At 45.9% G+C, this 27,938-nt stretch overlaps 1 protein-coding gene across 1 annotated transcript in view; it reads left to right on the forward strand.

The window, feature by feature from the left end:
• FRMD7 (FERM domain containing 7) overlaps nucleotides 1–27,938 on the forward strand; it is a 75,957-nt gene that overhangs the window by 19,827 nt on the left and 28,192 nt on the right. Inside the window, 5 exon segments of the mRNA XM_063938555.1 lie at nucleotides 1,812–1,927; nucleotides 12,049–12,091; nucleotides 12,461–12,539; nucleotides 13,864–13,961; nucleotides 15,111–15,225. Coding sequence (XP_063794625.1) covers nucleotides 1,812–1,927; nucleotides 12,049–12,091; nucleotides 12,461–12,539; nucleotides 13,864–13,961; nucleotides 15,111–15,225 — 451 coding nt within the window.

The following is a 27,938-nucleotide window of genomic DNA, read 5'->3' on the forward strand; positions in this document are numbered from 1 at the left end:
TATAGTACAGGCTGCTATTAGACTGTCACTAATCAAGAGGCTCAACACAATACATAGTAATTTACCCCAACAGATCTTGATTTTTGGAGGCTTGCTATGCTCATTACTCCAACAATCAGTTCAACCCCTCACCTGCAATATAGTCTGCTCGTCCCAGGGGAAGTAGAGTGCTCATTCATTGCATGCTAATTCCATTCCCAGCATTATGCTAGTGGCACTGCCGCTTGTCTTTCAATAGTAGAGTAAATGCTATAACAAGAAAATAATATGTTCCGAAACATGAAAAATATGTTGGATGAGAAGATAATGATATTATTCTAGATATAAACTCTGTAAATAATAACTACAGTATATAAATATGAGTTCTGATGTCATCACTTCACTGGTCAACAGGATAGCTTGTATGATGGGGGTCATTCATACTTGCCTACCTGACCCTCTCCATGTGGGAGAAAATGATCTGTTCCTGGACTTTCCTGGTAATGTATGACATCACCTGTGGTGAGCTAGTTAATTGATAAGAAAGGTGTTTCACCACAGGTAATGGCAATCATACATTACCAGAAAAGTCCAGGAACAGAGCATTTTCTCCCTCATGGAGAGGGTCAGGTAGGCAAGTCTGGGGTCATTCCGAGTTGATCGCTAGCTGTTTTCGTTCGCAGCGCGGCGATCAGGCAAAAAATCAGCTTATCTGCGCATACTTTCACACAAAACTATGCTATTTTACACAAGACCGAGCGACTCTTTTCAGTCGCTCGGCTGATCGGTGAGTGATTGACAGGAAAGGGGCGTTTCTGGGAGGTAACTGACCGTTTTCCGGGAGTGTGCTAAAAAAACGCAGGCGTCAGGTAAAAACGCAGGCGAGCCTGGGGAAACGGGGGAGTGGCTGGCCGAACGCAGGGCGTGTATGTGACGTCAAAACAGGAACTAAACTGTCTGCAGTGATCGCAAAGTGGGAGTAGGTTTGGAGCTACTCAGAAACGGCATGAAAATTATTTCGAGCAGTTTTGTTAACCTTTTGTTCGCACTTTTGCTAAGCTAAGATACACTCCCAGAGGGCGGAGGCTTAACGTTTGCACAGCTGCTAAAAGCAGCTAGCGAGTGATCAACTCGGAATGAGGGCTATTGTTAGGTTGGTTTTACCTTGTTAATGATTGCAGCTTTAAAAATACAGACACACGCAAATAAATTCCCACCTCTCTGGCAACATTCAGGCTATTACATTTAGCCCAAGGACTTTATCATTATTGGAGAGTATTTATCAATTCGCCATAACAAACATATAAGGATTGCATTATACCGGGAGTTCAAAAAGGCCCTCTGCAGTGACTGTGTGCTAAGCAAGTCTCCCCGCATAAAATGTGTGCTAAGTATAATGACAACAAAGTTGTTATTAAGCACTTTATTGAAATGAAATAAGACAATTTGTTACATGCTTATCTATAAGTGTTGAAAGCGATGTCCTCCCACAACAGTAGAGGAGATCTGCAGCCAGAGACAGCGCTCACTGCGGAGGAAGTTTTTGAACTCCCTACAGTATTGCTATTACACCTTATATAGTGCTACTATATTATGCAGTTTTGTAATGATTGGCTTTTATTGACCTTGACCTATCAACAATTTAACATTATGCATAAACACAGGGGATAGTAATGTGAGGGGACGTCACCCACCAGTCTATGAGAGGACTTCATCCACTGGTCTATTTCTGCACAAATTTTGAAAGCTGATTAATTGGGATATTTATAACAGTAGCACCAACATGATGGAACACGTGCAATGACTTTCTTTATAAATTACTGTTTTTTTGTTTCTTTATTAGCAAAAAGCGCTTGGAAAAGAACTGTTTAACATGAGCTGCAATCATTTAAACCTGACTGAGAAAGAATATTTTGGTTTAGAGTTCAAGAATAACTCCGGATACCAAGTAAGGCCATATTGTCCAGTTCTGTAGTGATTTTATTACTGTTTTACCCTAGGTGATCACCTCTTATTTCAGTCTGCGAGGGTTATTTATAAAGGTGCTAAAATGTGGGTCCACCGTACACAAACATACATGCACTCACCCTTGCCATTATTGGGTGAGCTAAAGTCCATTTGGATGCCATGTAGATAGGGTTAACATCTCTCTTTTTATCTTAAACGTTTCTTTCTTTAAATGTTATATTGTGTACCTTTAAATGTATGGATGTGCCAAAGGAGTCCCACCCTGCAGTGGCCCAAATACACATGGGGGGGGGGGGGGGGGAATTGGTTCTTTCCAACATATTTTACTCTAAGATTAAACATGGTGTATATATAAAGTAAATGCCATAAAGGTCATCAGATGAGGGGGTCATTCCGACCTGATCTTAGCGCACAGCTGCGACCACTTACACTGACATGCGGGGGGACGCCCAGCACAGGGCTAGTCAGGCCGCCCACCCCTTCCCCCGCTCAAGTACAAAAGCATCACACAGCAGCGATGCTTTTGTACTTGAAGAGTAAGTCCCAGACAGCGCAGCTCCTGCGGCTGGCCGGGAGTTACTCGTCACGGCCTGGGTCGCAGCAGCTGTGTGTGACGTCACACAGCCGCTGCAGCCCCCCCCGCACAGTCCGGCCACACCTGCGTTGGCCGTACCGTGCCCACAAAACGGCAGCCATACGCCACCCTGCCAATCAGGCAGAGGCGATCGCTAGGCAATGACAGCCATAGGCTGTCAGCCATGCGCCGGCACACTGCGGCACTGGCGCATGCGCAGTTCTATCCTGATCGCTGCGCTGCGATAAACTGCAGCGAGCGATCAGGTCAGCATGACCCCCGAGGTGTGTCGTGTTCAAATCACTTAACAATAAACTCTAGCAATAAATAAAGACACATAGACGTATATTTTGGCAGAAAACTGTTAGCTAATTATTAAATGAGATCTAAATACTTACAACTATCAAACCCCTATAAACAATAAATATATCCACTCAACCTTCTAACTTGACTACTCACCCGTTTGGGTGATGATACTGTCCCCCTAAACCCCCCCCCCCATCCCCGTTAGGGTGGTACAGCCAACTACCAGTCAATGAAAGACGCGCACCCGAACTGAACAATTGCACCTGGACTGGTGAGCTGCAGTTCTTTTCCACCTCGACATAGACAACACCAAAAGAAGAAACTCATAGGGAAGGAAGGGTGGGCAGACTAAAGGTGCATACACATCGGGCGTTTTTGCCCAGCGTGCATGCACAGTGATGATCGCTGACATCGCTGGGCTGAAAAGTGCTCAGTGCATACACACTGACATCGCTGGGCAGCGGGGGTGAGGGTCTTTCCATAACAGGATGCTATGGAAAGCCGCTCACCCCGCCGTTCATCTACCGGTAATACCAGCAGATGAACGGCGTCTGACGGCGATGAAGCGGGAGCGTGCATCAGTGCTCACCGCTCATCGCCGGGGGAAAAAACACTGGGCAGCTTTGAGCTGAAAGCAGCTCAACACACCAAAAGTGAGCTGCCTTCAGATCAAAATCACCCAATGTGTATGGGCCTTAAGCTCCTTATATCATCTCTCTCCAAAAACACTTCCCTGTACTGCAATAGGCTACTAAGATGATGATTGGTACCAACTCAACCTCCATCCTAGAGGTTTAAACCACCTCTTTTCTTATGCCAATCATTAGGTTGCTCTATTAACATTTACATAGCTCTCAAATAAATTATGTCTTTACTTTTACAGATCTTTCAGTAATGTCATAATCTATCTTCTCAGTTTTGTATCACAGACAGACAGACAGACAGATAGAAAGATGCTGCAACCATAACTGATCCCCCTTCTCTGCTGATCTAGAGAACCATTTGCATTCTAGTGATTATCCTCTACTGTGGATTAACTCTGTGTACCCTGGTGATTTATGTTAGTGTGTCGTTCGCTACAGAAAACACTTGTTCCCTATTTTCTACCTGTATTAACATGGATGGCTGCTATCACTCTCACTTCTTAACAATGGATACAGCTTACTAATGATAACTTACCAACAGGTTATATATAGTAATCATTAAAGTGGCCAACTATTTGGGATCACACAACTGTATGGTGTGTCTTTCTGTTTGGTTCCTCCATACTTCGTGCTTAGTTCATTTATCTGACTCAGTGTGATATGCCGGTGCTTGGGATTCCGGTGGCCAGAAGACTGACGCTGGGGTCCCAAAGCTTGCAATGCTGACAGATGTGAGTTGGGTTTGTTCTCTCATCTCCCCTACCCCCTAACTCTAACCCTCTCTTCCCGCAGCCTAATCATAACCTCCCCCTATAGTGCTTAACCTCCCTGCGGTGGTGCCTAAACTTAAGCCCCCCCCCCCTCCCCGCAGCCTAAACCTAACCCTCCCTTCCCCGCAGGCTAACCCTTCCCGTGGGTGCCTAATCCTAACCCTCCCTCCCTGCAGCGTAACCCTCCCTCACAGCAACCTTACCCTAACCACCCCCCACCCCCCCTCCTCAGCCTAACCCTAACCTCCCCGGGGATCAGCTAAACTAAACCCCCTTGGATCTAACCCAGGCGCTATACTTACATAGGTCGGGATGCTGACTGTTGGCATTCCAGTGTTGGTGTCCTGACCATTACGGCATTGTGATGGTTGTCGGGATTCCAGCATCAGTATCCGGTACCGACAGCCAGTAAATTAACCACATCCCCATTTATCTAAGGTGGTGATAAGTGCTCCTGGTTCAGGTTTTTATTGGTTGGAACCCGTATCAAGCATGGCTAGTTTAAACAGACCAGCTGACCTCAATACCCTGATATATATCTCCATACCATAGCTATTAGTATATATTTCTCATACGTCCTAGAGGATGCTGGGGACACCAAAAGAACCATGGGGTATAGATGGGATCCGCAGGAGACATGGGCACTTGAAGACTTTGAAAAAGGGGTGTGCACTGGCTCCTCCCTCTATGCCCCTCCTCCAGACTTCAGTTTTAAAATTGTGCCCAGTGAGACTGGACGCACTACAGGGAGCTCTACTGAGTGTCTCTGAAAATACTTTTTTTGTTCTTTTATGTTCAGGGAGGCTGCTGGCAACAACCTCCCTGCTTCGTGGGACTAAGGGGAGAGAAGTATGACCCACTTCTAGCGAGTTCAAGGGCTCTGCTTCTGGCTACAGAACACCATTAGCTCCTGAGGGTTTAATCGCTGGGTACACTCAGATGCTCGCTCCCACAGCCGGCCGTCACCCCCCTTACAGATCCAGAAGTCAGAAGACAGGTGAGTAGAAGAAGAAAGAAGACTTCAGTGACGGCATTTCCCTGAGGTACACACAGCACTACTGGGTGCAGGGTCGCGGGGGGGCCCTGGGCAGCTTAAAATACCTCAACAAAAGGTCTGGCAAGGGGACATTAGTGCTAATCACTGTCCTAACCCCCACCAGTATACTCTGTATTATAAAAGAGCGGGATGGAAGCGCACCATTAACGGGGCGGAGCTTCATCCCCACAGCTCACTCGGCGCCATTTCCTCTCCACTGGCTGCAGAGACGCTGGTCCTTCCTCACACTGCTGAACAAGTATCAGGGTGCAAAACGGGGGGGCCCAGGTTATTTGGTGCAATAATATATAATCTAAAAAGCGCTACAGGTCTGGGGCATTTTAATTAACGCTGCTGACGCATTGATTTGACGCAGGGGTGTGAGCTGGCAAATTCCCTCTGTGTCTCTCTGACAGGTTTCTCTGTGGGTCTGTCCCCTATAAGCCCAGTGTGTCTGTGAGAGTGTCTATTAAAGAGGTGTTGCATATCACTGAGGACCCTGCTGTTCCGGATGAAAGGCTCTGTATGTATAAGGAAAAGAAACCTGAAATAACGTTTCCTCCCTCTCATGAACTGAATACTCCGTTTCCCACGAGGGATAGGGAAAAGTGGGAGTCACCCCCCATTGTGGACAAGGCCCTATCGCGTTTGTCTAAAAAGGTGGCTCTTCCGTCCCCTTGACACGGCAACCCTTAAAGACCCTGCAGAACGTAAGCAGGAAGCTACGTTAAAACCCATTTATACGACCACAGGGACATTACTCAGACCGGTCATTGCCTCGGCGTGGGTGAGTAGTGCTATTGAAAAGTGGGCAGATAACTTGTCATCTGACATAGATACCCTAGATAGGGATAACATCCTCTTGACGCTGGGTTATATCAAGGACATGGCAGTTTACCTAAAGGAAGCTGCAAGGGATATTGGCCTTTTGGGCTCAAAGGCCAATGCCATGGCTGTCTCAGCTAGACGAGCGTTGTGGATTCACCAATGGAATGCTGATGCTGATTCCAAGAAAAGTATGAAGTCTCTACCATATAAAGGTAAGGCCTTATTTGGGGACGGCCTTGATGATTTGGTATCTACAGCTACCGCGGGTAAGTCATCCTTTTTGCCTTATGTTCCTCCACAACAAAAGAAAACGCACCACTATCAGATGCAGTCCTTTCAGCCCAATAAATACAGAAAGGGCCGAGGTTCTTCCTTCCTTGATACTAGAGGAAGGGGAAGAGGTAAACGGTTGCCAGCCTTGTCAGGCTCCCAGGAGCAGAAGTCCTCCCAGGTTTCTGCCAATTCCACTGCATGACGTTGGGCTCCTATGCGGGAGTCCGCATCGGTGGGGGTGCGTCTCAAACTCTTCAGTCAGTTCTGGGTTCGTTCGGACCTGAACCCATGGGTTTTACAAATAATATCCCAAGGGTACAAACTGGAGTTTCAAGACGTCCCCCCTCACCGATTTTTCAAATCGGCCTTGCCAGTTTTTCTTCCGGACAGGGAGGTAATTTGCAACGCCATACAAAAGTTGTGTCAAAATCAGGTTGTCGTTAGGGTTCCCCGGTCACAACAGTTCTTCAACAACACGGTTGGCTCCTGAACTTGCCAAAATCATAGTTGATTCCGACAACGAGGTTGTCATTTTTAGGGATGATACTGGACACAGAACTACAGAGAATTTTTCTTCCAGTGGAAAAGGCTCAGGAACTTCAGAACCTGGTCAAACAAATTCTGAAACCACCAAGAGTGCCAATCCATCAGTGCACTCGGTTGCTGGGGAAGATGGTGGCGACCTACGAGGCCATTCAGTTTGGCAGATTCCATGCCAGAGTATTTCAGTGGGACATGTTGGACAAGTGGTCCGGATCCCACCTGCACATGCACCGGAAGATAGTCCTGTCTTCAAAGACCAGAATATCGCTCCTGTGGTGGCTGCACAGCTCTCACCTCCTGGAGGGACGCAGGTTCGGAATCCAGGACTGGATCCTAATGACCACGGATGCAAGTCTCCGAGGATGGGGTGCAGTCACGCAAGGGGTAAACTTTCAAGGAAGATGGTCAAGCCAGGAAACTTGTCTCCACATAAACGTTCTGGAGTTAAGGACCAATTACAACGGCCTTGTGCAGGCGGAACATCTTCTTCGCAATCTGCCCGTGCTGATCCAAACGGACAATGTGACAGCAGTAGCGTACATAAACCGCCAAGGCGGAACAAAAAGCAGAGCGGCAATGGCATAAGTCACAAAGGTTCTCCGCTGGGCAGAGAAACATACAAGAGCGCTGTCAGTGATCTTCATTCCAGGAGTGGACAACTGGGAAGCAGACTTCCTCAGCCGACACGATCTCCATCCAGGAGAATGGAGCCTCCATCAAGAGGTATTCACAGAAGTCACAAGTCGTTGGGGAATTCCTCACATAGACATGATGGCGTCGCGCCTTAACAAAAAGCTTCAGAGATATTGTTCCAGGTCCAGGGACCCCCAAACAATAGCAGTGGATGCACTGGTGACACCATGGGTGTTCCCGTTCGTGTATGTGTTCCCTCCACTTCCTCTCATTCCAAAAGTTCTAAAGATCATAAGAAAAACAAAGGTTCAAGCAATCCTCATTGTCCCAGACTGGCCAAGGAGGACTTCGTATCCAGATCTTCAGGAATTACTCATAGGAGATCCCTGGCCTCTTCATCTGCGCGAGGACCTGTTACAGCAGGGGCCGTGCGTATATCAAGACTTACCGCGGCTACGTTTGACGGCATGGCGGTTGAACGCCAGATCTTAGCACGGAAGGGTATTCCCAGTGAAGTCATTCCCACACTTATTCAGGCCAGAAAGGGAGTAACGTCTAAACATTACCACCACATTTGGAGGAAGTATGTATCTTGGTGTGAATCCAAGAAGGCTCCTGCGGAAGAGTTTTAGCTAGGATGTTTTCTCCATTTTCTACAAGCAGGTGTGGAGGCGGGCCTAAAGTTGGGCTCAATTAAGGTTCAAATTTCAGCCTTCTTTCTTTCAAAGGCAATTGGCCTCCCTTCCAGAAGGTCAAGCTTTCGTGAAGGGTGTGTTGCACATCCAACCTCCATTTGTGCCCCCTGTGGCACCATGGGATCTTAACGTGGTGTTGCAGTCCCTTCAATCGCATTGGTTTGAGCCTTTACAGACGGTGGAGTTGAAGTTTCTCACTTGGAAAGTGGTCTTCCTGTTGGCTTTGGCGTTCGCAAGGCGCGTATCTGAGTTAGCGGCCTTGTCTCAATAGAGCCCTTATTTAATCTTTCATGAAGATAGAGCAGAGTTGAGGACCCGGCAGCAATTTCTGCCGAAGGTGGTTTCATCTTTCCACATGAACCAACCTATTGTGGTCCCAGTGGCTACTGATGCTTTCGTCGAGTCAAAATCTTTGGATGAGTCAGAGCTCTGAAAATCTATGTTGCCAGAACGGCTCGGGTTAGGAAAACCGAGGCTCTGTTTGTCCTGTATGCTCCCAACAAGATTGGGTGTCCTGCTTCCAAACAGACCATTGCACGCTGGATCTGTAACACGATTCAGCATGCTCATTCCACGGCCGGATTACCATTACCGGAATCGGTGAAGGCCCATTCTACTAGGAAGGTGGGCTTTTCTTGGGCGGCTGCCCGAGGGGTCTTGGCATTGCAACTTTGCTGAGCTGCTACTTGGTCGGGTTCGAACACTTTTGCGAAGTTTTACAAGTTTGATACCCTGGCTGATGACAACCTAAAGTTTGGTCGATCGGTGCTGCAGAGTCATCTGCACTCTCCCGCCCGTTCTAGAGTTTTGGTATAACCCCATGGTACTTTTGGTGTCCCCAGCATCCTCTAAGACGTATGAGAAAATAGGATTTTAATACCTACCGGTAAGTCCTTTTCTCTTAGTCCGTAGAGGATGCTGGGCGCCCGTCCCAGTGCGTACTGTTTCAGCAGTTATTAATTCTGGTTACACGCATGTTGTGTTATGTTTATAGTCAGCCTGTTGCTGACATTGGTTCATGCCGTTGACTTGGGTTCTGTTGAATGCCACATTGTGCGGCGTGTTTGTGGTGTGTGCTGGTATGAATATCACCTTATTTAACAATAAATCCTTTCCTCGAAATTTGTCTGTCTCCGTGGGCACAGTTCCTATAACTGGAGTCTGGAGGAGGGGCATAGAGGGAGGAGCCAGTGCACACCCCTTTTTCAAAGTCTTAAAGTGCCCATGTCTCCACTCTCCTGCGGATCCCGTCTATACCCCGTGGTTCTTTTGGTGTCCCCAGCATCCTCTACGGACTAAGAGAAAAGGATTTACCGGTAGGTATTAAAATCCTATTTTTTTTCTTTTTATTTGTTCCTATATAAATAAACTTGAAAAATAAGTTTTGGTTTCATTGATCAACCCATCCTACTCTCATTTGTTTGAACCAATGAAATGGGCATGTACCGGATACATGGGAAGCCATTGGTTCTTCCAGGTGGTGCAGGGGTTGATATGTACAATATTATTAAAAAGACCCATTAACCTGTCTTCCATAAAGAGCATTTAGGGCTCCATCCAATTAAATTGCCTCAGCACGCAAGGGGGTAAGTTGCCGTTGAGATGGTGTATTAACAGCGCCAGTGGCATCAGAACTCGCCCCCCTTATTGCCCCAAATCAGAACTTGACCACCTTATTGCCCCCTCATTGCCCCAAAGAGCTGTGTCCAGAAATCCATGAATCTAGGACAAGATAGGGCTCTAGGATTTTTGTACACAGCTCTTTGGGGCAATGAACAAAAATCTGTGAATCTGGTGGTTCTGCGCATAGCTGCACTTACTCGCACTAGCAAATAAATCTAATTGGATTGTCCCTTTATATGAACATTTTTTTTTATTCAGGTCTGAGTGGTGGTCATAACCATTAAAGAACATTATTTTCTGGTTTTTAAGTGCCTTAAAAATGGTCATACTAAATATTACTTAATTATGTTACCAAGAACAGGAAAAGTCTGGCTCTTTTTCAGGCAAAGTGGTATATCTACAGTAGAATTGGTGCAAATGGGCCCCTGGGTCCCGGGTGAGGTTTATGCCGCACACAATTTGCCCATTTCAGTTACTGACCTCCTGTTTATCCTGTGCTGTTATCCAGTTGATACCTTTATAAATATGACACCGATGCAATATTTCTGAAATAATCATCAGAAATATGCTGCTATGGTTCTGATGATAATGGCGGATTATTGTGCAGGTACTCGGGTACAGTGCTATGGTCTTTATGACGCACTGTGTATGTGCCACAGCTATTTACTGTTTCAGTGGAATGGCTGCCCTCCGACATCTGCAGTCGGGCCCCTTCAGTCTTAAAACGCCTCTGCTTAGGCATGAGAGGTCTAGAAATTATAGCTATACACAATATAGCTTTTCTTCCATATCTGGACAAGTCTTCAGATACTTATTTTATTCATTTCTGAAGAAAAAAAAAACACTGGCTGCTACACATAGTGCTAATTACAGTTCGAGCCAATATATTTTTATTACCTGTACTATAGTGGTTTCTTCATGGCACAGACATCAACTTTCCCTGTCACTGTCACAGTCATGAGGGCGGTCAATAAACACAACTGGATTCATTCTGGTTTATTGTAAGTGTCATAGTGCTAACTTGTGGCAGCTGTAGGTAATACAGACATAGTGAAAACAAATGCACATTAGTCTTCAAACTATTAGCAAATTAATCAGGTTTTTCCCACATATTCAATAATAAATGTTAAATAAGGAAAATATTTTGAAACCTGATATGCGTCAAACCAATTTGCTCTCTTTACAAAATTACTTTCACTTACCCCTACCTGTCTTTACTTTTAGTGCTGTAATATGAGCAAGGGTTACGCTATTCCTTTATATCAGGGGTTCTCAAATCAAAACTTGAGGACTGGTGTTGAGAACAGCTACTTTATATGACTCCCCCATACAGGAAAATGCTATAATATTTGGACTTTCTGGCTGCCCCATATGGGAGTGGGCAGGCAGGTCTGTACAGCAGGGGGCCTGGCCTAATCATCTGTGAGCGGTGCGGGGGCATATATGCGCGATTGCATCATTGTGGCCCTACCCTCCATTATTTAATGGCCATATTACCAGCATTGAAAAGCAGGGTACGGGGCTTTGATGACGCAGTTCAGCACAAATTGCGCAATCGGCCTCCCCTACTTTAAAGGACAGCTACGGGGAGGCTGTGGGGGATGTGGGAGTCTGAGGGGAGTGATACCAGCTCCAGGAGACCTACCCACCCTTCCGGGGTGTCCGGGAGTGTCACCAGATTTTCGGGAGCCTCCTGGCAGAACTGGGAGAGTAGTCAAGTATGATTATATTTAATGACCTGGGTAGGATTGCCATTCTATCCCTTTAAACCAGGACAATTATGAACTACACAGTCTCTGTGTCGGATTAAAACGGAGGGTGAAATACTGAGTTGAAGTCAGCCAGCCACAGATGCTCTGTAATTTATTAGTGTCCCTGTGTAAAGGCATAGCATGGTAAGCCTAGGTTAAGGGGGCATCAAATGTCTGTATTCCTGCAAAGGCCAACATTTCAAGTTACAGCTCTGTATAAAATGTTTGTGTGTATGTGTATATATATATATATATATATATATATATATATATATATATATACACACATATAATTTACTGCTTTAGATCTCTTGTATTGTTTAGTACACACAATCATTCATCAAGAGGAGATGAAAACTATATGAATGTATAATAGACCAGGATTATTTTTAAGCAAGTCTTTTATTGTCATATTGTCTTTGAAGGTTTGGCTGGGACTTCTGAAACCTATAACCAAGCAGGTGAAAAGTAAGTTCAATAAATGTTTTATAATCCTTGCTTACTGTTAAAAGGTAATATTTAACCTACATAGATGCTGTCAACTACATAGCAACCTGTAGAGGTACAGGTTGAGTATCCCATTCAAAATCTCACATTTTTGGTTCCCCAGCTGAGATGACTATATATATATACATATATATGTGTGTGTGTGTGTGTGTGTGTGTGTGTGTATGTGTGTGTGTATATATATATATATATATATATATATATATATGTCAGTATCTCAGTAGAGGTCCCAAAAATGCGGGATTTTGATTTTAATAATTAATATAATAGTGCCATCATATTTTGCAAATTGGCATTTCATGCAGTATAAGTTTTTATTTTATTTTTAAGATCCTAAGGAAACAGTTTTCAAATTTATGGTGAAATTCTTCCTAGTGGACCCAGGACAGTTGCGTGGAGAGCTGACAAGGTAATAAATGCCATGTATGGTGACTGATGGAACTTATGGATATTAGTAACAGCAACCCACACCTAGCTGCATATAAGTTGCATCTTATACAAACTGAGTTCATGGCAGATATTATGTTCATTGTATCATTAGAATCAATCACTGAATAAAGAAGTGGCACTTGGGTGGTCCATACAATTAAGTGTGCTTGCAAGTATATAGATCTCTATGGACTACAAAACGACATAATTACTTTGTTTACCATGTTGCCACAGGGGATCATATGTGCAGTCTCCACGCGTGCCATATAGATAATATCTGAAGTACTGATGTCCGTTGCATTTTAGTTAGAGCCGCAGTCAGGGTTGAACTGGCTTACAGGGGCACAGGGGAAACCCCCGGTGGGCCCCACTACCTGATTGGCCCACCCCTTCCTTTAAGGAACATTGTACAGTCTAAAACTTGATCATTGTGCACAGTCTGGAACCAAAGTCCTGTGCAGTATAATGTTACATTATACTGCACAGGACTATGGTGTATTTCAAGACTCTGTGGAGGCTGGTCACACCCAGGGCCGGTTCTCGGTCTTTTTGCTCCCCGGGCGGGTAGTATGGGCGTGGCTTCACACAGGGGGCGTGGTCAGTCACGCCCCCTGTACAGTAGCAGCGCCGCTGAAATGCTGTGCGGTGTGCGATGACGTCATCGCGCACCGCACAGTAAAGGTCCTCTCCACGAAGGGAAACTAGACGCTACGCGTCTAGTTCCCTGACGCCCTTCACAGCGGGACGCAGTGGCAGCGGGACACAGCGGGGGGCACAGCACTGCAGTAGTGTATCTTGTCATGGTGCGACGCCCTCCGGATGGTGCCGGCGCCCTCCGGAAGGCGGCACCCCGGGCAAAAGTCCTGCTTGCCCGTGGCAAGATCCGCTACTGGTCACACCCCTAAGTATGGGTCCCGTCAGTACATTCCCCGGTGGGCCCTTCTTGCCCCAATCCGATACTGGCCGCAGTAAACGTGTTAGTTTCTGAAATACTGTATACAGCTATATTGTACAAATGCAGATTTTTGCAGTGAAATGTATGCATAATTACACATCTCAGACTTTGTCAGTGGGATGAACAATCCCAGGGATAGAGTGATCCAAGAAGAAATACTTTGTCCTAGAGTCTTGTACAATGTTAATAAGTGTATCTATCTATCTATCTATCTATCTATCTATCTATCTAGATATCTAGATATATAAAAAATAATTCCTCTAGCTTGTGAACAAAATACATTCAAGCCATATTCATGTTTTCAGCATATGTTCTTATTATATGTTTACATCTCTTGCTAACCATCCAGATACCTCTTTGCTCTTCAAGTGAAAAAGGACTTGGCATCTGGAAAATTATTTTGCAATGACAACAGTGGTGCCTTAATGACTTCTTACATACTGCAGGGTAAGCAAGCTATTATACATGGGTGCAGTGGTTTCAAATTATGCACAACAGTTCTTACAGCAATAACCTGAGATCCACAGCTGCAAGCAGTCCCAGAACTTCACCATTGAAACTCAACGGTGCAAGCATGGCACTGGTAAGAGATAAAGTGAACTTGGAGTTAGTGGGGCTAACAAAAGGAATCTCAGTCAGGCCCCAATGCAACTGATTCATGGGCCCCTGTGGTAAAAGCTGGTGCAGCCCAAGAGTGAATGTTATGTGCAAATCAAGCTTTTTATTTTAGGGCAGTACGGATGGTGTAATGGTTACCATTACTGCCTCACAGCACTGAGGTCATGGGTTCGATTCCCACCATGGCCCTAACTGTGTGGAGTTTGTATATTCTCCCCATAATTTGCGTGGATTTCCTCTGGGTACTCTGGTTTCCTCCCACAATCCCAAAAATATACTGGTAGTTTAATTGAGTCTCAACAAAATTAACCCTAGCGTGTGTGTGTGTGTGTACATGTGGTAGGGAATAAAGATTGTAAGCTCCACTGGGGCAGGGACTCTGTCTCTGTAAAGCGCTGCGGAATATGTGTGAGCTATATAAATAAATAACTGGTAATAATAAATACTAATAAATAAACCCCAAGGCTGTGCACAGAGACTATTAGGATGTGACCATTCCACGTGGAACAATGGGAATCTGTTGTCTATGTGGGACATTCTCCCACTCAGAATCTGACTTACTTTGGGACATAGATCAGTGGTCCCTTCCAACCCCACCTTAGTTGCTGGACCCCAAAATAAGGCCCATCCAGGAAACTTTATTATCTGTCTCCTAATCTTGGCAACCTTAGAGATGAGGGGAATGTTATACAATGTAATACATTTGGGAAGATGTTCATTCTTTTTAATGCTAGGAGTATGGGGCAATATCTTGTATTTAAATAGTCGGAGAAAATGATTTGCTATGTGGATGGAAACTAAGTTGGTGCCCATTCTTACAAGGGGTTTATCCCAATGACTGTGCACCATTTAGGGCCAATGATAGCCCTGAACTGGCAGTATATGAATTCGTAAGTTTAAGACCTGTGTGTAGTACGAGTATGCAGCAGTCTCTCGAAGAATAAGTAAATCAAATCTTCCTTTTGTCAATTAATAAAGCGGAGTTGGGAGATTTTGAGGAGGAGACAGCCAGGAAACACCTGGAACAGAACCAATACTTGCCAAACCAAGAATATTTGGACAACAAGATCCTCAAATACTACCAGCGGCATGTGTAAGTAACCTTATTGAAAGGATTTGTCAAATACATTACTCTACTAAATAAAAACAAAATAAAAAACAGATTTGCATGGATTATATGGCACATGAGGTCAAATATAATCTTTTTAAACTTTTTATTTTCAATATGACGTCATTATACAAACTTTGTAGTGAAGGAGTGGTCATATATAATCATAAGCTGGGTACACAGTGGAGCGATGTTGGGACGATTTGCCGTTTCGTAATGACAAATCGCCTACATTGCTCAGTGTATACAGGTGATTGCGTGCTCCCGCGGTTGCTAGGTTTGATGTGCGGCACATCAAATCCAGAGATATTGCTAACGACCATGTTTATGCTTATGAAGAATGGAACATGATTGTTCCGTCTCTTATAAAACTCGTTTAAATGTGTACACAGAATCTGGGCTCAAGGGCATTCGTTCCGATGTTGGAATGAATCGCCGTCGCTCCAGTGCGTACTCCGCTTTAATAAAATAGAATAGATTTAGGAAGACTTGGGTCAGTTTTTGGACCAGACTGAGGTCCTCAGTTACAGAGCCACATGTGTGTTTTTGTTGTTGTAATAACTGAAGAGATAAGATGAAACAGTCTCTCCTGGAGCATTTACCTCACTCCCTACACCAATGACTTACACACAGTTCCTTAATGTGACTTAGTGTCGTCTACTGCATCCAGGGTCAGACTGGAACATGTGGGGCCCACCGGGGGAATGCAGTGGTAGGGGCCCATGTTAGGGGTGTAGCCATTCTGCAGAGGAGGTGTGACCTGCCACATCATTAGTTTGACTAACCATTGGAGAGTGCAACGTCTGGGCCCCTTCATAAATATACACAATAAATTCAGCTGCTGCATGCATGGTAATGTAACAGATTAATAACACCAATGCACTGTAGAAAATACACCATAGTCCAGTATAAGGTAACATATGTATAATTCAAGTGCAAAGTCTGGAACCTGATCCTTAGAGCAGAAGGTGGGCCCCCAGGCAGTGGGGCCCACCGGTGGTTTCCCCGGTACCCCTGTGGGCCAGTCCAAGCCTAACTGCATCTGTATAAATTTGTACCCTGATGAACGTAATAATAATCATTTTAGAAACCAGGAATAACACCATAACTGGATTTCATTTCATTCTTTATTTACAGTTACATTAATTGCATTTAATGGAACTGCCCCTAATTCTGAATTCTGTTAAAACAATAGGAGAAAAATAGGAGGGAATGTCCTGTTGCAAACAGAGGTGGCCTCATGTGGCTCTTTGAGAAGTTGCCTCCTGGCTGCAGATGGTGTAGGTGCTGGCATGAGCAGATTGGTCCCCTGGCTGCTGCTGCTCCTGTAGTTTGTATCAATTGACTTCTTCTATATACTGCAGCGAGGTCATGCTGCATAACCAGTTGCAGGAATAGAGAGTACAGTGCACGCTCCCTCTTTTCTCTGCGCTGCAGAATCTGCATGCTCCAGCAGCAAAGGGGAGGAGGATGCATATGATGAGATGTAAAAGACATGTGAAGGAGGTCTGATGAACATGAGGCATGCAAAGAGGTCTTACAGGCATTTGGGAACATCTGAGGGCTTGAAAGGGTCATGTAGGTAATCTGGGGAGCAGGTTGGAGTTCTGGGTCATGCTCAGAGGTCTGATTGCATGTGATAACAGCTAATGGACATGTGAAAGGTCAGAGCGCATTTGTTTGAGTATCTGTATATTGTTGGGGGGCTCTATGGCCAGAATTTAATACAGTGTGATTTTACAGCAACTTTTAATTTGCTGCAAAGTGGGGTGAGATTCTGCAAATTTGGACATCGTTAAGCTACCAGCAATGAGCATCGGATGATAAACCCACACAGACCAGCGTGTTTTCAGCATTTAAGAAAAATTAATTTATAGATAATGAAAGAAAAAAACAACAACAACAACTGTGTTTCTACTCCCCTCACCCCAATATAAAACTAGCACTAACACTTTGGCTTTTTTGGGTATCAAGGGACAAAGAGTTCCAGGGTGTCCCCAAAATTGCTGGCACTAGGTTACCAGCAAGGGCTAGTGCCACTATGACAGGGGGAACACACAGCCTGAGGTTCCCCGGCATGGGGGTGCATTCCTAAGTATGGATCTGGCCTGCACAAAAAAATGATGAACCTCCTCTAGAAGAAACCAGCCCTCTGCTGATAGCATTAGGGCTTGTCCTATGACGCTTGGGTGGTGGATGTCTGGAATACTTGCCTACTTTATTCTTCTCCTCTACGGGAAAAGCTTAGAGAGGAGATGCAAAGTACCACTCTGGGGGCAGGGCTCATATCATTAGGCTCCGCCTTGTCACAGCAAAATGCAGTGAATCGCAGTCAGTGGGTAAATACCCACCATGCCATATTCCCAGTGATTTGTGCAGCACTGCCGTGAAACTCTGGGGAGGTACTGTAAGTGTTGAAGAAATTGGCATATGTATAATGGGTGCAGGGTGTGCACATGGGCCCCTGAGTCCAGAGGGATCCACACAAACACCCTGCACCCATTATACATATGCCACTGTATACAACCTGTATACCCAAAATGTCACACAGTTACAGGGTCAAAAGCATCATTGCTTGGAAAGTGATAAAATAGATCAAATAGAAAGTGAAAAAGTACCAGCCAATGAGCTCCTAACTGCCATTTTTCAAACACAGCCTGTGACATGGCAGTTAGGAGCTGATTGGCTGGTACTTTTTCACTCTCCATTTTATCACTTTCCAAGCGATGCTGCATCTAGTCGTGTCAGTCTGTAAACACATGTAAACACATAACCTCCATGAAATCTAAGAGTATAGCCAGGGGCATAGCCAGAACTTTGTGGACCCCATAGCAAAATTTTGAAGCCCCCCCCCCCCCCTGTCCCAATGCTTCTTGAGAGACACTTCTATGCAGCAGTTATTAATTTGATTCGACGGGTGATCAGGCCTCAGGAGGGGATTCAACTGCAGATATTTGGTCTCGCTTAAGTAAGCAGGAGGCCAAACAATCTCAAATCGTGCAGTTCATGCAGATTATGTCCGAACGTCTCGATTCTCTCTGTGTTGCCATGAAGGCCCCTCAAGTATCTACAGCTGCTCCCACATTAGCACCTCCGGTCCCGCTTCCTCCTGTACCAGTACCACTTCCACGGTTGCATTTGTCATCTCCCAGTAAATTCGATGGGAATCCAAAACAATGCCGCGGGTTTCTTCACCAGTGCGAAATCCAGTTCGAACTACAGTCGGCCAACTTCCCATCAGCACGAACCAAAGTAGCCTATATAATTTCTTTACTTACCGGGCAAGCGTTGGAATGGGCTTCACCTTTGTGGGAGAGGATGGATCCCATCTTATCTAACTATCCAGAATTCGTGGCCACCTTTCGAAGAATCTTCGACTAACCGGGCAGAACTTTTGCCGCCTCATTGGAGATCCTGCGCCTGCATCAGGGCACGCATACGGTCAGTCAGTACGTGATCCAGTTTCGCACTCTTTCCTCAGAACTGAACTGGAACGAGGAGGCTCTCATTGCAGCTTTCTGGAGCGGTCTCTCCGAAAAGACCAAAGATGACCTCGCAACTCAGGACGTACCTGATAAGTTGGATAAACTAATTTCTTTATGCAATAAGTTAGACCTGAGGTTCAGAGAACGCTGTATGGAGAGGTTGCGGTCAGATCGCCCTAAGCCTAGAGTTGTTCTTCCACCAACGCCATCATCACCTACTGCGGAGGAACCCATGCAGATTAATCGCTCCCGCCTCTCCAATGAAGAACGTCCGAGACTGCGACAAGGGAACCTCTGCTTGTATTGTGGTGCATCTGATCACTTTGTTAAAACTTGCAATCTACGTCCGGGAAACGCCCGCTCCTAGTTTGTGCTGGAGAGGTCAAGCTAGGTGAATTCTTGGAATTACATACCAAGAAAGAGTCTGTCTTGTTAACCCAATTGGAGATCCCTTCTTCTTCTCTTCTCATCCCTGCACTACTCGACTCCGGAGCCGCCGAAAGCTTCATTACGTCAGCTCTGGTCAAACGATCTGAAATACAAACGGTTCCTTTGGATCGTACCATTTCTATTACCGCGGTGGATGGAAGTTATATCCCTGAGGGTATTATATCCTTTCGTACTATTCCTCTCAAGATGAAGGTCGGAGTTCTCCATTCAGAAAAAATCTTTCCTTGTAATTCCTAAAGCCTTTCATGAACTAATCCTAGGGTTTCCATGGTTAATCAGACACAATCCCCACATAGATTGGCAAACTATGGATGTTCTCTCTTGGGGACAAGACTGCTTTCAGAACTGTTCACCTGCAGTTAGACCTCTCTGTTCTTCCAGCCCTTCCAGCCTTCCTGTGGAGTACCAAGCTTTTCAAGATGTTTTCAGTAAGCATGGGGCAGACACCTTGCCTCCGCATCGTACTTGGGATTGTCCCATTGAGCTAGTACCCGGTAAGACTCCTCCCGAGGTCGAATTTACCCTCTCTCACTTCCCAAGACACAGGCCATGTCAGAGTATATCTGGGAGAACTTGGAGAAAGGGTTCATCAGGTCTTCTACATCTCCGGCCGGAGCGGTTTTTTTCTTCGTCAAAAAGAAGGGTGGGGGTTGCGGCCCTGTATTGACTATAGAGGTCTCAATGACATAATAGTTAAGAACAGATATCCGTTACATCTGATTCCAGAACTGTTCGACCGTGTTAAAGGAGCTACTGTATTTACTAAGCTGGACTTACGGGGGGCCTACAATCTTATACGTATTCGCCCAGGGGCGAATGGAAGACGGCATTTAATACCCGCGATGGCCATTACGAATACCTGGTAATGCCTTTTGGCCTATGTAACGCCCCAGCCGTCTTTCAAGAGTTCGTTAACGAAATCTTCAGAGATCTCCTCTGACTGCTTGGTAGTGTATCTGGATGACATCCTCATTTTTTCTAGGGATCTGAAGAACCATCGGGAACAAGTAAAATAAGTGCTAACTCGTTTACGATGGAGTCAGTTATTCTGTAAGTTAGAGAAGTGCACCTTTGAAGTACCCATGATTCCATTCCTCTGTTACATTCTTTCAAGGCAGAGGTTACAGATGGACCCCGCTAAAGTCCAGGTGATTCAGGATTTGGCGCTTCCAGCTACCCTTAAACGAATTCAACGTTTCCTGGGGTTCGCTAACTTCTACCGAAGATTCATTCAAAATTATTCTTCTGTCATAGCTCCTATAACCGCATTAACTAGGAAGGGAGCCAACCCTGCCAAGTGGTCTCCGGAGGCTTTGGAAGCTTTTTCGTCTTTAAAGGAGGCCTTCATGACAACCCGATTTCAGCCGTCTATACTTGGTGGAGGTTGATGCCTCTACTGTAGGAGTAGGAGCAGTATTATCCCAGCTCTTCGAGGACAAGAAGGTCCATCCTTGTGCATTCTTCTCGCAAAGATTCTCCCCCGCTGAACAGAATTACGCTATTGGGGAACAGGAATTACTGGCAATTAAGTTGGCGTTGAGGAGTGCAGGTATTTGTTGGAGGGAGCTCAGCATCCAATTTCGGTGACCACGGATCACAAGTACCTCCTGTATCTACAGTCAGCCCGATGTCTGAACCCACACCAAGCAAGATGGGCACTCTTCTTTACCCGTTTTAATTTTAAACTCAGTTACCGACCAGGTTCCCTCAACAAAAAGGCAGATGCATTATCTCGATCCCTAAGTTCAGTAGAACCCTCTGACCATTCAAAAGAGCAATTTATCCTGGAATACACCTTTTTTTCTAATACCTCTTAACTTCCTCCTCCAGGGAAGATCTTCGTTGCACCAAATCTTTGCAAAAAACTTCTTACACGGGCTCACTCCTCCTCCTTCATGGGCCATGCAGGCGGTCATAAATCACTTAAATTCATTCAGCGCTCCTACTGGTGGCCTCATCTCAGGACTGATGTTCAGGAATTTGTAGCTGCCTGTCCAAAATGTGCCCAGCATAAAGGTCCACCAGCCGGGTTACTCCATCCTTTGCCGGTACCACTAAGACCATGGACGCATATTTCTATGGACTTTATTACAGATTTACCTACGTCTGGTGGGCGGAACACCGTATGGGTCATAGTTGACCGACTCTCTAAAATGGCACACTTTGTTCCTCTGGCTAATCTTCCATCTGCATCCCAGTTGGCAAAATTGTTTATAGCAGATATCTTTCGACTCTACCACAGGAAATCGTGTCTGATAGAGGTCCTCAATTTGTGGCCAAGTTTTGGAGATCCCTATGTTCTGCTCTTGACGTGAAATTAAACTTCTCCTCAGGTTATCATCCCCAAATGGATGGTCAAACAGAGAGAGTGAACCAGGATCTGGAGACTTTTCTGTGTTTATTCATGAACTCCTCACAGGACGACTGGCTGGACTTCCTCCCTTCCGCAGAATTTGCCCATAACAATCTTTATCACTCTGCAACAAAATCTTCTCCATTCTTCATTAATTATGGTTACCATCCAAGAGTTCCTGACTTCCAACTTCTGCCTACGCTCGAGGTTCCTGCCGCAGAGTCACCACTTCGACAATTTACTGAAGCCTGGAAACAAATTCACAAGACTTTGCTCAAGACATCCAAGAGATATAAGACCTATGCAGATCTGAAACGAAAAGCTGTACCAAGCCTTAAGGTAGGAGATCGGGTTTGGGTTTCCACACGTAACCTAAGATTAAAGGTTCCTACAAGAAAGTTTGCTCCCAGATTTATTGGGCCTTACCCAATCGAAAAAGTGTTGAATCCTGTGGCTTACAAAGTGAAATTACCTCCGCAGCTAAGAATTCCTAATGCATTTCATATTTCTCTCTTAAAACCATTGGTACTTAATCGGTTCAGAGCCGCTCTGCCTAAATCATCCAAGATCCAATCAGCACATGGAGACGAATTTGAGATTCACAAGATCCTCGATTCTCGCAGACGTTATGGTCGCATCCAGTACCTTGTTGATTGGAAGGGGTATGCGCCAGAGGAGAGATCTTGGGTAGATGCAGAGGATGTCCATGCTCCAAGACTATTTCGGACATTTCATGCCAAGTTTCCAACTAAACCACATAGGTATCCAGAGTCCACCCGCAAAGGTGGGGGGGGGGGTACTGTCAGCGTTTGGAGTCTTACCGGTATGCTGGGGCCGCGGGGCTGGCTTCCTTGGCGATGTGCGGGCAGCGGCGGAGGTGGGCTGCTGCGCCAGATCTGTGGGCAGCAGTAGCGGTGGTGAGGGGGTCCGCTCGTGGCGGCAGGATGCCGCTGCAGCGGGTCGCTCTTGCTGAGCCGTTGCTAGGAGACCAGGGGCAGTGAGCAATGTGGCTTTGCAAAAAGGTCTACATTACTGGGTGCCCCCATGTTGGAGACCAAGTTTTAAGCATAGTGCCTGTTTCCTGTTTCTTCCAGTTAATCCAGGGGAAGCTCTCCCTATAAAAGGGGGCTGGTTTAGGACAGGGACGCCAATGCTTCAAGTTACAACTCTGTTGTAGGTGCTTTAGCCTGTGCTCCCAGGATTCCTGCTGTATTCTGGTTCCTCCTGATCCTGCTTGGTCGATTCTCTGTTGCTGCTGCAGCCCTGCCGTTTCTAGCCTGCTACTGCTGGTGGAAGCGCTCCTGGAAAACCCGGTCCAGTAAGACTCTTTGGGCACAGTCGGCCCCGGTCTTTTGCCTCGTCTTTCTTTTTTTTTTGCAAATTAAGTTTTTATTATCAATAAAAAGATAATATTATACATCACGATGGTTTTGCAATCGGTACATATATTCATAGAACAGTAGCTAATAATTTAGTTGTTAACCAGGAATACAATAAACAAACAGTGTAGAGCATCGTTCATCTACATTAACTTTAGCTAGAGTCATTAATATGTATCACCTTCAAATATTAATAACAAGAACAATAAATCTATCCTGAAGAATAGAGGATAGGGGAGGAAGGAAAGAGAGAGAGAAATAGAGAGAGTAAGGCAACCGATAGGGGGGGGGGGGGGTCGCATTCTCCGTAGCAGGCTTACTATGTAGCCGATGTGGGGTGAAACATAATGGTTTTGTATTCCGACGTGTCCTTGAACTCCAGCCATTCGAACCAGACGGCCGTAAACCGGGACGCAGATCGGTCGGACAGGGCTGTCAGGTCTTCCATTGCCATGTAGTGGTCAATTCTTTGAAACCATTTGGCAATGGGTGGTTGTACCTGGGATCTCCAGAAGCATGGGATGGTTGCTCTGGCTGCATTCATTAAGTGTCTCAGTAGTGAGTTTTTGAACTGGGATAAAGGTAGGTCTGTCAAATTAAGTAACCAGAACTCAGGTGTCTCAGGTATTGGGAGTCCCGTGATGTTCCTCGTGATGGAACAAACCTGTTTCCAGAAGGGGGCCAGTCCCGGGCACCGCCACCATATGTGGCAAGGGGTGCCTCGTGAGCTATTGCACCTCCAACAAACATCTGGAACGCTTGGGAACATGTGATGTACTCGGTCTGGGCATCTGTACCATCTCGATACCACTTTATATTGAGTCTCAAGTACTTGAAGTGAGGAGGAGCTAGCAAACGTGTATTGGAAAATCCGCGACCATTGGTCAGAAGTCAGTTCTCTACCTAGGTCTTCATGCCATGCTGTTACAAATGTCGGGGGCTTAACTGAAGTACTTGTTAGGCATTGTCTATATAGAAGAGATATAAGATGTCGCGGCGAATTCTCAGAGAGGCACAATGATTCAAAATTCGTCGGCCTCCACCCCACGGTTCGAGTCGGAATTGTAGTAATATAGTGCCTTATTTGTAAGTAAGCCCAAAAAGAATTGGGCGGTAGATTAAAGGAGCGTTGTAATTCTGCAAGGGGGTGGAGTCCCGTCGAACCGATCAAGTGGCCTAGTCGTGATATACCAGCCTCAACCCACACCGAGGACTGAGATAGTGGGAGTGGGTTCGCGGGCATGTCTGGGTTGTTTAGTACCGGTGTCGGTAAGGAGGGGCTCGGACTGAAGGAGTCCAGGTGTCTAAATTTCCTCCACACTTTTAAGGTTGGGTCTAGAGTGGGGTGTTTTGTGCGCGGTATTTTTTTGAGCCAGGGGAGAGCAGCTATGTGTATATCTGTGGCCGCCTCCGCTATTGATGGCCATTGCATCGTCTGGGGGGACCTGGAGATATCAATAACTCTGGATAGGTGGATAGCATTATAATAGCTAAGAAAGTGTGGCAGTTGTAAACCACCTTCTCTGCGGGTACGGGTCATTGTGTACTGTGAAAGTCTATGTCCTCGCTTTCCCCATATAAAACGGCCGACAGAAGATTGTAAGTTCGTAAAGAAGGAAGTCGGAATTGTTACGGGTAATGTTTGCAGTAGATATAATACTTTCGGGAGGATCGTCATCTTTATCGTGTTAATCCTGCCCAGCCACGTAAATTGGAGTGTAGACCACCTATTAAAATCCGCTGTAATTCTGTGTAATAGTGGAAGGAAATTTGCCCGATATAGATCGGTGAGGTCTTTGGTCAAAAGGACTCCCAAGTATTTTAGCTGAGTGGGATGCCACTGAAACGGGAACGTGTCTCGTATGCTTTCTATCACTCGCTCTGGGGTTGAAATGTTCAGGGCCACTGATTTAGTGTAGTTTATTTTGAAATTGGAGAGCTGGTTAAATCTATTGAATTCTAGCATAAGCGCTGGGAGGGATGTTACCGGATCTGTCAGGGTGGCCAGTAAATCATCCGCATATAATGCCAGTTTGTGTTCCTGTTTACCTGCCCTTATGCCGTGGATATTTGGGTTATCTCGAATTGCTCTCGCCAGTGCTTCCATGCAAAGAACAAATATGAGCGGGGATAGTGGGCAACCCTGTCTCGTTCCGTTTCCTATCAGGAAGGGTGCGGACATGACACCGTTCACACGGACCCTAGCCGACGGCCTGGTATATAGGGTCAGTATCCGACTGAGACAGGCTGGACCCAGACCCATGTGCCCAAGAAGACCCTCCATGAATTGCCAGTCTATCCTGTCAAAGGCCTTCTCCGCGTCTGTGGACAAGAGGACCATATGGGAAGGACTTCTCTGTGCCAAATGTATGAGATCAATAACTTTGGAGGTATTGTCTTTGGCCTCTCGTCCCAATATAAATCCCACCTGGTCCCCATGCACCACCCCCGGGAGAAGGCGGCCTAAACGGCATGAGAGCAGTTTGGCAAAAAGTTTGATGTCACAGTTGAGGAGAGAGATGGGTCTGTAACTTGAGCACTGGGTGGGGTCTTTACCCTCCTTCGGGATTACTGCTATGTGGGCTTCTAGTGTCTGCGGAGAAAAACCTCTCTCAGCAGAGACCGCGTTACATGCCTTCAATAAAAGGGGCAATAGAGGTATTTTAAAGGCTTTATAGTATCCGACTGGGAAGCCATCCGGGCCCGGGCTCTTCCCAGACGGTGTTGCCGCCAGCGCCGTCTCTAGTTCTTCCAGTGTAAAGGGTCGTTCCAGATTGTCTAAGTCTGAGTCCGGCAGTCTTGGGAAGTCAATTTCTGTCAGGTATTTCTGTATCGACACTCTCAGATCTGCAGCGGTTTGTGGGGTTTGATTCTTTCTGAGATTATAGAGGGATTCGTAGAATTTTTGGAAGGAGTGGGCAATTTGGGGCAGCGTATTTGCAGCACGACCCCCGGGCTCCTGAATAGAGCGAACATAAGACTGCAGTCTCTGGACCCGGAGTGCTCTGGCTAACATAGCACCGGGTTTGTTGCCCCAAAGATAAAATTTATGGCGACATTTGGTCATCCCCAATTTAGTTTTGTCCCATATGAATTTATTGAGAGCTTTTCGCGCCTCTGTGAGTTCCAGGAGTACCCCCGGGTCCAGGGAGTCCTGATGCGAGGCCTCCAATGCCGCAACTTGATCAATGAGCTGCAGTCTCTGTGCCGTTCGCTCCCTTTTAAGCTGAGAGCCAAGCTGAATACACTTTCCCCGAACCACACATTTATGTGCCTCCCATATTGTTATTGCACTAACGTCTGGAGTGTCGTTCGTCTCTATATAGTCTAAGATGGCAGTAGTAAGCGTGGCCTTTAGTCTGGGGTCTTGTGTCAAATAATCATTAAATTTCCATGACCAGGGCGTGGGAGGGGCCAATGTCGTCGTGACTGAGATATAAACCGGGGCATGGTCGGACCATGTGATGTGTCCAATTGTACTTGATGGGAATAACTGTAGTGACCTATGCTCAACTAGAAAATAGTCCGGGCGCGAGTACATATTATGAGGGGGAGAAAAAAAGGTGAAATCCTTACTGGTCGGGTGTTGAGTTCTCCATAAGTCCATAAGCTGAAACTCACGAAGAAGTCGGCCTACCCGCCGGTGGTCTCGTGTCTGCTTTCTATTTAAGGAAGGTGAACAGTCCATCCCTGGGTCTTGTGACCAGTTAAAGTCCCCTCCTATAATCAATCTCCCCTCTTTAATAGGTTCAAGGCGTCTCAATATTTTGATGAGGAACTGTCTTTGGCATTTATTAGGGGCATATATGTTGACAAGGGTATATACTTGGCCATATATAGTGCATTTGACAACTAGGCATCTGCCCTCCTCAAGAGTAAGGTGTGAGACGTCGATAATCGGAATTTTGCGTGCCACTATAATCGCCACACCCAGAGATTTACCAGCTGAGTTATTGCTACAAAAAACCTGGGGGTAACGATAGTTTCCTAGTTTAGGGGCGGCCTGGTTTTTGAAATGGGTCTCTTGTAGAAAGGCAATGTCTATACGGTCTGTCCATAGTTCTCGCAGCAGTGTGGACCGTTTTTCAGGGATATTAAGCCCCTTCACATTGAAGGAGCACAATCTAAGGTCAGACGACATTAGTGGGGTTAAGTTCAGCATATATAATGAGCAGAAGAAGTGGCATTGACTTACCGATAACGTGGTGTCGGCATTGGGGCCACACATGGTGGACATTTCGGCCTGCTACGGAGGTCAGCGGGGGGAGCAGAAGTGTGAAAGAAGGAAGAAAGAGTAAAAAAGAAGAAAACACGTAAAGAAAAAACAATGCAATGAACATTGAATTATATAACAACATTATCACATCCTGTGAAGTGATTGTAGTACCGCCGTTAAGTCGTAGGAAGGTCATACCCACGACTTAAGAGCCAAAACAGGCAAGCGGTCTAACCCAACTGGGGCATGGTGAAGACAACAAAACCCCGGGACAGGGGTGGTATATCGTGTATTCAGGGGATAACCTGTGGTAACCAATTATCAGTCTTCCGATATCCTCAGGGGGGTTTCCCTGTTCAGTAATATGGACAGTGGGAGTGTATATCTCTTAATTGGTGCTCAACAGATGAAGTAAAAAAAATAAAAATAAAGATGTAGTTCAAAAATTAAGAGTTAAGAAAATCAAGCACATTTTTGAAGAGGCAATAGGGCGCTATGGATCCGCTTATCAGGGGTATCGAAGGAGGGGTGGGTCCAGATAGAGACAGTAATGCCAAGGCATTTTACTGCAATGTTGTTTGGTGCAGGTGTCGTGGAGAAAAATCAGTGGTGCAGTCTACATTCTCGAAAGTGAACCGTTAGCCACCGACTGCTTAGGCAGTATTATGTCCCGCTGAGCCATGGCAAACAACTTGAAGTCGTGGAGGAAGAGGTCTTGTAAACATCATGTCCCGGTATCGTTGGAAAGCTGGGGTGATCGAGTCGTCCCCCGTTTTCTGTTGTTGACCGGGGTCCAAGACATCCGCGCGGTCGGA

The sequence above is a fragment of the Pseudophryne corroboree genome, chromosome 8 (genome assembly GCF_028390025.1).
Source record: "Pseudophryne corroboree isolate aPseCor3 chromosome 8, aPseCor3.hap2, whole genome shotgun sequence".
Taxonomy (NCBI): Eukaryota; Metazoa; Chordata; class Amphibia; order Anura; family Myobatrachidae; genus Pseudophryne; species Pseudophryne corroboree.